The sequence below is a fragment of the Scyliorhinus canicula genome, chromosome 20, assembly GCF_902713615.1.
Source record: "Scyliorhinus canicula chromosome 20, sScyCan1.1, whole genome shotgun sequence".
In the NCBI taxonomy this organism is placed as follows: domain Eukaryota; kingdom Metazoa; phylum Chordata; class Chondrichthyes; order Carcharhiniformes; family Scyliorhinidae; genus Scyliorhinus; species Scyliorhinus canicula.
The window spans coordinates 44,828,845-44,839,829 of NC_052165.1; the positions used below are offsets into that span (position 1 = coordinate 44,828,845).

The following is a 10,985-nucleotide window of genomic DNA, read 5'->3' on the forward strand; positions in this document are numbered from 1 at the left end:
CTCCCATCCGTCTTGATCCCACTAGCCTCAGAGTGGCATAAAAATTTGCCAGCGCCTGGAAACCTTCCAGACGTTTCCTGGTGGGAGATAGAAAGATGTGGCAGATGAAGGATAATTCTGTGTGTTGCCCAAGGACATGGCAATTGTTCCTTAAAAGCCAAAATTAGTGGGCCACAGTACCCAGCTTACACACTGCTCAATATGCCACACCCCCATCACTCACCCAGCAGCACTCCCTAACACTCAACATTAACCCCCAAATCCTCATGTTACCCCGATCCACATACACCTTCCAATCATAACAGGCACACCCACACACCTCTACAACCTCTGCAAATTTACAGCTGTTCAGCAATGGCAGGCACATCAGTCAATAACATTCCTTCCATTCACTTTCAGGAGAAGGTGGCCTGCAAAAGACGCTAAATTTTTCATTCCTTCAACATTGTGGAGGATATGGGCATTTGTACCATGGGACTGCTTCCACAGAACCAGTGGCACTTGGTACTGCCAAGATTATCCAGGAAGAGGGTACATTACTATCTAATGCACCTTCCCTACTCTCTCGCCACCCTCATGCCTAGGTGCCATGAAATGCAAACTGCAGATGGTGTGACTGTGGAGCCCCTGCTTCCCTCCCCACCATCCCTCCCCATCATCACAACCCTTCCTTTATGTTTTTATGTTTTCAGCTGTCTGCTCAGCTTCTAAAGGGCCATGAGGATGAAGAGGAATTTCACCCGAGTGAAGAGAAGACAGTAGCTCTTGAACTTACACTGAGCTTGCAGCTCAGATGTTGGCACTGCGTGAACTTTGGAGGCTGGTGTAGAGTTAAGATCAGCATGTGATGAGTCACTAGATACAAATGGGCTGCACTCTGGCCAAAGAGATCAACAGTTGGTGACTGAGCTCCCTGGAGGACGAGCTGATGACTTTATTAGAGCCAACTACAGGAAAAGACTGATGATGATGCACGTCCAGATACTTAGTAAAGTGGTAGGTTTGCCAGGCTGACTCCAGTCACTGGCTGGCAGCATGGAGGAATCCAGTTCCACTTGGCCGAGGAAGTGTGAAGAATTAAGCTCTCCATCTTTCCACTGTGGACGTAGGGGGAAACCTCCTGGGAGTACAGGCATATAGAGTGTCTGGTGGCAGCAGCCTCAGCTTCCACAACAGCACAAACAGAGGCCACCCAACCTCTCATTGCTGCAGTAGAAGCTAAGACAGAGATTAAGGATTCCATATTTGCTGTTATATAGACTCAGACTGCTGCTGTGCAAGTTCTGTTCACCTATCACCCCTAGGCTGGCACTTGGTCAAGCAAGATCCCAATTTTAATAATCTCATCCTTGTTTTAAAATCCCTGTGTGGCCTCTACCCTCCCTAGCTTGGGGGGGGGGGGGGGGGGGGGGGGGGGGGGTCGGTGCAGGCTCAATGGGCCGAATGGCCTCCTTCTGCACTCTATGTTCTATGCTCTATGTATTTCTCTAATCTCCTCCAGCTCTACAATTCTCCAAGATATCTCTGCTGCTCTAATTCTAGCCTCTTGATCGGTGGTGGGCAACCTGCGTCCCGGGGGCGACGTGCGGCCCATCAGGGTTCTGAGTGAGCCCTTGAGACACTTCAGTGACCATTGCCCACACGTAAGGTCACCACATTCCACCCACATAGTTTGTTTTTTCCTACTGATATGACTAAAGTGATCTGCACATAAAACAAGGGAACGAAGGGCAGCACGGTGGTGCAGTGGTTAGCACTGTTGCCTCACTGTGCCGAGGTCCCAGGTTCAATCCCGGCTCTGGGTTACTGTCCGTGTGGAGTTTATACATTTTCCCTGTGTTTGTGTGGGTTTCTCCCCCACAACCCAAAGATGTGCAGGGTAGGTGGATTGGCCACGCTAAATTGCCACTTAATTGGAAAAAATGAATTGGGCGCTCTAAATTTATTTTTAAAAACTAGGGCACGTGAAGTGTTGATTGCACACAACATTGTCTCTGGGACCTATGTGCTTCCACTGCATCCAATCAAGGTGTAAAGAATTTTTTTATTTTTGCTATTTGAAGTTGACAGTTCTATTTTTTTTTTAAATAGTTTTATTCTCCATTTTCACATTTTCTTCAGAGTTTACATCCCCCAACAAGCAGTAAACGGTAACAAATACAAAGTCAATTCCCTGATCAGCAACAACGATCCCATCCTCCCGCCACCCCAAACAACAGCCCACCTGACAATATAAGCATCAAATAAAACAAACCCTCCCACGGTGGGTAAAGCAAAGGGAAAAAAAAAGAAAAAGGAATCAGGAATCGCCTATGGCCACCATTGACCTATAGAGTCCAACCCCCCCCCCCCCCCCCCGCCAATATTCAATTCCATCCAATCCCCGAAAGAGCACCGTAAATGACACCCATTAATTGTAACCCCCCCCCCCCCCAACTCCTCCCCTCCACTTCCTCTTATAAAACTCCTCCCCTCAACCTCTGTTCCTTCCCCCCAACTTTCCACCCTGGCTAGACTCATCAGAACCTGTTCTGCCAGGCTCCGATGGCCGCAGCCCCTCCCCCACCTCACTCCCGTTCACTGGCCGGCTTAAACCGGCAAGCGTGGAGGCCCCCATCAGGGTCTCTTTCCCCCTTGCCCGGTCCCATGAAAACCAAGAAACCCCCTTTAGCACACAAACCCCGCATACACACCCAACCCCCAAAGAACCATCATTGCAAGTGAAAGTCTCATCTCTTCCCTTGTCCAAATATATACAACGTCAGCTCATTTAGCACATACACCAATGCAGTGAAAAAATACAGTTACATGAGGCTACATCAGTACATGACCATTTCTCAATTCAGCCACAGTCCTTCTGCCTTCGCAAACTCCTCCGCTGCTACCGCCGTCCCAAAATAAAAGTCCTTGGATTTGTAGGTCACTCTCAACTTAGCTCGGCATACTATGCTGCACTGTACCTTACTGATGTACAGTGCCTTCTTCACCCAGCTGAAGGCAGCCTGCCTCCTCGCCAGTTCCAGCCCACTGCACCACCCCCTTCTGCTTTGCCCAGCACAGGACCTTCTCTTTCACACTGTACCTACGGAAGCACTGAGTCACTACTCTTGGCGGCTCATTCTCCTTTGGTACAGGCCTCCACGACCAATGAGCCCGATCCAGCTCATATCGGGAGGGATCATCCCCCTCCCCAATAGCTTCGCCAACATCGTGATAAAATACTCAGTCCGCCTCGGGCCTTCCACTTCTTCGGCAGACCCACAATCCTCAGATTCTATCGCCTGGATCTGTTTTCCAAGTCGTCCATTTTGGCTCGTAAACACTTGTTGATCTCTATCACCTTCCGTATCTCCTTCCCCATCGAGGTAATTTGATCGCTGTGCTGCAATAATGTCTCTCCCACTTCCTTCAGTGTCTCACCTTGCTCCCGCACCTCCACCACAGCGCTCAATACCGCCGCCCTCACCGGGGCAATCGCCTCCTCCACCAGCACTTTCAATACCGCCCCCATCTCCTTCCTCATCTCCTCCATGTGTTTTCTGAACTGCCTTTCGAGTTCCACGGCCATCACCATAGTCATTTCTTCAGTTGAGGGCAATGCGGCCTCCCCTGGTGCCCCAGCCTCCACTTTTCTTGCCGTCCCCGCGGTGACCTTTCCACTCCCCGATGGACTTTCAGCTGCTTTTTTCACGGCCGTTTTTTCGAACTTAGTTTTGACATTTCCCTTCACTGTGGCTTCTCCCTGCTTTTGCTGCCTTCGTTGCCCCTAGGACCAGGCGTTAAACCCCGAAAATGCCATTCCCGAACGGGAGCCCTCCAATGTGTGGCTGACTCCCGCCCGCCGTCACCGGAAGTCAGTTGATAGTTCTATTAATGTATCAATGATTAAGTATTTTCTATAACTTATGAAAAATCGGCGTATACTAATTGTATTCACTCTTATTCACAAGGTCATGGTGAGTGATCAAGCCCGATATCAATCTTGCGGCCCACTCACTAAGCCTAGGTTGCCCATCACTGCTCTTGATCATCCCCGATTTTAATTGCTCCACCAATGGTGGACATTCTTTCATCTGCTTGAGCCCCAAACTCTCCACCTCGCTATCACTGTTTCCTCCTTCAAGACATTGCTTAAACCTACCTCTTTTGATCATCCACACAAATAATAATAATAATATTTTATTGTCACAAGTATGAAGTTACTGTGAAAAGCCCCTAGTTATATCGTCTTATGTGGCTTGGTGTCACACTTTACATGACAATTTTTCTCCTATTAGGCAGCTTGGGATGTTTTATTACATGAAAGTTGTAATGATGTTGTTGAGATGAAAAATCGGGCCAAAAGAATTTCCCTCCAGGACCAGATCCATAACGGTTAATATGGTGACCATTTCCCTTTAACATAACCACAAAAGATTGGGCAGGATTTTCCAGCCTCGCGGTGGCGGGCATGGCCACTACTCCAAGTTTTCCCACCCAGCCCACGACAGTGCCCACTGCAGCCACAGCCAGAAAATCCTGGCGAATTCCATTTTTTTTTTCAACAGTCTGTTACCTGAAAAGGAAGTGTGAAATGTGAGAGCCTGCTGGCTGGATTGGTTCTGATCTGCAGACACTGTGTGGCATGTCCTTCCCTCTGCACACCACTGCCTTAGTTTCTTTTGAATTGGAAGGCCGTTTGATATACAGCACAGCGAACAGACTTTTCCCCAGCTTGCTTTGTCCCAGGATCCGAGACATTTCATTGGAAGCGCTGGAAATTTATGAAGTATTTTCTGGGCCATTTTCTTCAGTATGTGAGGTCCATTGATTAACAGCTTTTGATGAAAACCTGTCAGGAATATTCTCTGCCAATAAAGCCAAGAATCACTGGCAGCAGGGCAATGAACCAGGGAGAGTACAACTGAAGTCTGATAGTTTGCTCTACCTTTTCAGTTAAAGACAAAGACCTCTCCTTTCCTTCTGCCCAATAACACCAGCAGTGAAATGAAGGCCTTTTCAAAAACAAATGTAAGCAAGAAAATTCAATTGTCTTTAATTAAGTTCTTCCAGAGAAGGACTGAGCATTGTGGTCAGGTTGAGGTTATCAGAGGTCAGATGCTTAACAATGAGTCTCTGACCTCAAATTAAACTAAATGGAGGAGGAATCCCTGCTGGCTGAGATGGTTTTCTACATTGGCTCTTGTGCCTTTCAGCTTTAATTTGATAGCAATCAGCACCGTACGAACATTTGGCTTCAGACAAGAGGGGGTTGAATAAATGTTATGTTACAGATCCTTGAACCAGCCCTGAAAAGAGGTTAGACTAAAAGAAAGAGAAACCATAAAAAGAATAGTTTTACTGACTGAACATCTCCTGAACAATAGCCATCATCTCATTCGTAACCATAAATAACTTCCTTGCGTTCATTTCAAAGTTGCACAGATGTGCATTCTTCCATCCTAAAAGTGCCTTCTGGACCTAGTTTGCCACACACATAGAAAGCGGCAAAACATAGCCTTACGTTTAAGCTTACCTTCGACACAGACACCTTTGTTGAGTCATGGCTGAGTTGTTTGAAACATTTTCCTCGTGAGGGTGGATGGGGTGGCTTTAAGCACAGGGCCCCCCAATTCCACGCCTCATTTTTCACCTGCCCAGACATGAGAAACAGTTGGGAGCTGCTCCCGATCTATCCATGAAACCATTTCTTCTCAGTGTTGGAGCCATCGCTGTATGCCCAGCAACAGAAGGGGAGTGATGAGTTCCCTAAAGCAAGTGGTATCATCTCAGTCTTGAGGCAGGCTGTGGAGCAGACATCAGGAAATATGTCAGGAGTGCGAAAGTGAGCTTGGGAACTGACTCAACCATACCCTCAGCACAATATTATTTAAGTGGGTGACAGAGTGATCGTCCATTCAGAACACAGCAAATAGCTGCACTCTTTGTTCTTCAATCAGTCTGTAAATGTTAAACTGGACTGGAATGTGGATTGTCTACATGGTCACCTAGCTGGAACCCAAACCACCACAGAATACAATAAGTTAATGTGTGTTCCACAACAACAAATGCCCCATTGCACAGTCTGCAGATTTGTACAGAGAACGTGCATTTAAATAGCACCTCTCACAACCTCAGGACATTGCAAAGTGTTTCACCACCAATAGCAACACAGCAGCCAGCTTGTGCACAACAAGCTCAGACAAACAGCAACAAACAGCAATGAGACAATGATCAGATAATCTGGTTTCATTGATTTTGGTTGGGGGATAAATATTGATCAGAACCACCTGGCTTTTCTTCAAAACTGTGCCTTGCCACCCAAGGGGACAGACAGAGGCAGCGGGACGGGTGAGCCACCCAACATCCAGCCAGGTCGGAGGGTCCTGCCAGCAACCAATGGCAAGCTGCTTCCAACTGGAAAACATGCTGCAGGGATGGGCAGAAAGTCACACCAGAATCTTGTTTAAATGTTTGATCCTAAAAACAGCACCTCCAACAGTACAGCATTCCCAACTTAGGCTTTCTGCATAGATCTGTATTTCATTGCATCTAACACACTTTGGGACATTCTGAGTTACAAAAGGCACTATAAATTCAAGCTCCTCTTTCTCCATGCAATATTTCCCCATATGCTTCCAATACATCTCCCCATACATACCTCCGTACCACTTCCCATACATATCTCTGTATCACTCCCCATACATCTCCTATACACCTACCTATACATCTCTGTGTGAATGTGGTAAAGAAAACTACATAAATACAAGATCTCAGATAGAAACAGGAAGCAAAACTGTGTGCCGGGGAACTGGCTGAGATCAGTCACAGTAACATAGCAAGTCAAGGATACGCACAACAAATAAACATTTCCCCACACCCCCATAACATCACTGGGTTCTATGGATGCCATGGCAGCTGATCTTGATCAATATGCATGTTTGTCTTTCACATCTCATCACAGTCGCCTCTATTCCATCAATGCCCGGCACTGTAACATGAAATTTGAAAAAAAATAAAATAAGGACTGACCTCTATTTCAACGTAAGTACCTACAAAGCAGAACATGGGACCCAAGCAGGTCACAGGTCAACCATGCAATCATTGAGACACTTGCTCCATTGGACTCTGTCCTTTGCATCTGAGGTCAAAGCCAAGACCTCTGCAGAGTGCCCCTAGTAAAGAATTAACAAGTGTGACCATTGCGTGTCCCTCCCCCAGACCCTGCTTTTGCCATTTGAATGCTGCAAATAGAGACATCTGGACTAAGGCCTTTTACTTCAGCAATTGAAAATGAACATGGATCAACTGCTGTATTCATAAATCTTACAGCCTAATTACATTAAAGGGGGAATCTAAGGGGGAGATGCTATGGAAACAGTACAGCCTATCAGCTGTTCCAATCTAATCATTAAGATAAGTGTTTTTGTTGCCTCTTTCACCCGTGCCTCGGTGGTGAACATTTCAAGTTCTGCCTTGCTCATTATCTCAAAAACTTCGCAATAGTAAAGTATTAACAAGCTCTATTTTTTTGAAGAACGAAACTTGTAGTAACCGTTGGCAACAACACTGCCATATCGTGTATGTCTATTCATTGGCAGCTCGTAGTCGAAAGCCCTGAATGTTGTAGCTACGATTATTGCTGTTTGTTTGATGCCTCTTATTGCCAGCACTGCCTCTGATTGTGTAGCTCAGGATAACTCTGAGTCTGTGAGCAGCGGTGGGGCCCAGGCTTGAGCACAAGCTCACCACTGTTTGCAGCGAAGAATGTGTGCTGGTCCAAGCAGAGACGCAACAAAAAGTTGGAATGGTGAATGTAGGAATAAAAGAGGAAAGCAGGAAAAGTAGAAATAAGATGTGAGAGGCAAGCAAAACAAAGCTTGTTAGAATAAACTTTGAAGATTCATTTGAGTTAAAGCACCTCTCACAACCTTAGCATGCCCTAGAGTGCTTTAGCACATGAAGTACTTTTTCAAGTGTAGTCACTGCGGCAACCAATTTTTGCACTGCATGGTCTAACAAGTAGCAATTTACAACTCAGAAAATGGCAATTCAGCCCAACAGATGCATGCTGGTGTTTGTACTCAATGCAAGCATAAATGCCCTAGGGAAATGATGGTATTGTGATGATGTTACTGTACTAATAATCCAGAGGCCCAGACTAATGCATTGGGTATATGGGTTCAAATCCCACCACAGTAACTGGTGGAAGTTAAATTCAGTTAATAAATTTGAAATTGAAAGTTAGTCTCAATCATGACAACCATGACATCAACTGTTGTAAAAACCCATCTGGTTCAACAACGTCCCCTAGGGAAGGAAATCTGGCAACCTTACCTGCTCTGGTCTATATCTGACTACAGACTCACAGCAATATTGTTGACTCTTAACTGTCTTTTGAAATGCTCAGTTCAAGGGCAATTAAGAATGTTCAACAAATGCTGCCTTGCTAGCAATGCCCACATCCCATGAAAGAATAAAGAAAAAGTAATGACCAGACAATCTATTTTTAGTGACTTTGGTTGATGGTAAATATTGGCCTGGGCATGGGGGAAAACATGTGGTGACACAGTGGTTAGCACTGCTGCCTCACAGCGCCAGGGTCCCGTATTCAATTCCGGCCTTGGGTGACTGTCTTGCGAGTTTGCGCTTTCTCCCGTGTCTGTGTGATTCCTGCAGGTGCTCCGGTTTCCTCCCACAGTCCAAAGATGTGCACATCTTTGTGGATTGGCCATGCTAAATTGCCCCTTGTGTCCAAAAGTGTGAAGGTTAGCTGGGGTTATGGGAATACAGTGGGGGAATGGGTCTAGGTAGAGCACACTTTGGAGGATCTTGCAGACTCGATGGGCCAAATGGCCTCCTTCTGCACTGTACAGATTCTATGAACTGCCCTGTCTTCTTTGAAATACTGTCCATGAGATCTTTTACATTTCCCCATTTGAGATCTTAGGATGGCGCCTCTGACAGGTTCTAGTAATTAAGTTCATACTTTCATGGGATGTGTGAGTGTGGCTGGCAAGATTAGCATTTTTTGCTCAGCCCCAATTTCCCTTGAAAGCTGTTACGAGTCAACCACGTCGCTGGAGTCATATGTCGGCCAAACCAGATGAGGACGGCAGATTTCCTTCCCTAAAGGGCATGAGTGAACCAAATGGGATTTTACAGCAACCAATGTCATGGTCACCATTACTGAGACTAGCTTCATATTTGAGATTTATCAGTTGAATTTAAATTCCACAAGCTGCCATGGTGGGAGTTGAATCCATGTTCCCAGGTCGTTAGTCTGGACCCGTGTATTACCAGCCCAGTGATATACCCACTACACCACCATCTCCCCACAACTTACCTGGCAGCAATACAATAAACGTCTATCTCTGAGACCGCTCCAGCTCCATCTCCAAAAGGTTGTCCTAGAGTGGCAAACATTAGGTTTGTTGTCTGCTGTTGACTTCACTCTACCTACTGTCAACTCCACACCGTGAGCTTAAATACATCCACCTTTAAATACATCCACCCTTAAATACATCCACTCTTAAATACATCCAATCTTAAATACATCCACCCTTAAATACATCGACCCTGGACTCAGTTAGAGCCTAACGCTCAATGGGAATTCATCTCCACCACCCTACCTCAAGTCCCAATGCCACAATCAGTAAGGTTGTGTTCCTGGTCACCACTGAGAGCCGGATTTAAATTTTTGGAATGTTTTCCATTCCTCACTATCTGTGAGTGTCTTCTCTATATCATGCAGCAAAAGGAAAGTCTTGAAAAATGGAACAGAACTCCAATTATTTTAAATTTAGATTGAACAAAAACACTTTTTTTTCACATTGGTTATCTCCTTATGCTGGTTGTATCTCAGAAACTTTCAACTATTATTCCAATCTGCACAATTCCCTGCAGTTTACAAATGTTAATGGTGCTATATGAATGCAAGTTGTTATTGATGCAATACAACATAAATACAGTTCAACACCTGTAGGACACCTTCACGACACAAACTGCTGCAGTTCACTAGTTGCAGGGCAACTAGGGATAGATAATAAATGCTGGCCTAGCCAGTGACACCCACATCCCAAAATTGAAATGAATATGTTTTTTAAACTATACAAGATTACATTTTAATAATCATACTTTGTGGTATGAGAATAAATAATGCTTTCTGACATTAAGGGTGTGATTTACCAGTCACGTCTCAGCAGAATCGGGACGGGACACGACCAGTAAATCCCGCGTGATGCCTCCTCCAGGCTTCCCAATGGTTGTTATGCCCCACCAGATCTAACTGACCATAATGGGTGGGATCCAAACTCGCTTAGTTAAGTGATCTTAACAGCTCACTTAACCATGCCTGCGCCGAATCTAACGAACCCCAAGGAGCTACTGGCCTCGGTGAGGAGACCCCAGCCAGGCGCCGTTTAGCACCGGATCTCCACAAATGGGGGCCAGGTGAAATGGCACTTGGGGGGGGGGGGGGGGGGGGGGGGGTCTCCCAGCTAATCATAGGCCCCCGGGTGGTTGGGATCTGGGCGGGTTACCTTGGCACTGCTGATGCCACACAGGCACAATGGCACTGCCAGCCTGGCATACTGACAGTGCCACCTGGACACCGTAGCAGTGCTAACTGGGTGCCATCCTGGCATTGCCAGGGTACCCAGGTGGCACTGCCAGCCTGGCTGGGGCACTGCCAGGCTGCCAGGGCCAACACACCCAGGTGGTATTTTGCCCATGCTGTGGATCATGGCTGGGGTCACTGCCCGTATGAGGTGGGGTGAGGAGGGGAGGGTATGAGTACCCTCCAATGCCAGGCTGCCAGGGCCAACACACCCAGGTGGTATTTTGCCCATGCTGTGGATCATGGCTGGGGTCACCCTGCCCGTATGCGGTGGGTTGAGGAGGGGAGGGTTTGAGTACCCTCCAACAGGTTGAGTTGGGGAGGTGGTGGGTCATAGAATAGATTAGAATTTACAGTGCAGAAGCAGGCCATTCAACCCATCGAGTCT

General features: G+C 46.6%; 1 protein-coding gene across 2 annotated transcripts in view; it reads right to left on the reverse strand.

The window, feature by feature from the left end:
* LOC119955292 overlaps window positions 1-5,771 on the reverse strand; it is a 233,119-nt gene extending 227,348 nt beyond the window's left edge. For both annotated transcript variants that reach the window (XM_038781371.1, XM_038781372.1), the window contains exon 1: window positions 5,516-5,771. In XM_038781371.1, coding sequence (XP_038637299.1) covers window positions 5,516-5,644 — 129 coding nt within the window. In that variant the 5' untranslated portion in view covers window positions 5,645-5,771. The remainder of the gene's footprint in view (window positions 1-5,515) is intronic.
* Between the last annotated feature and the right edge of the window lie 5,214 nt (window positions 5,772-10,985).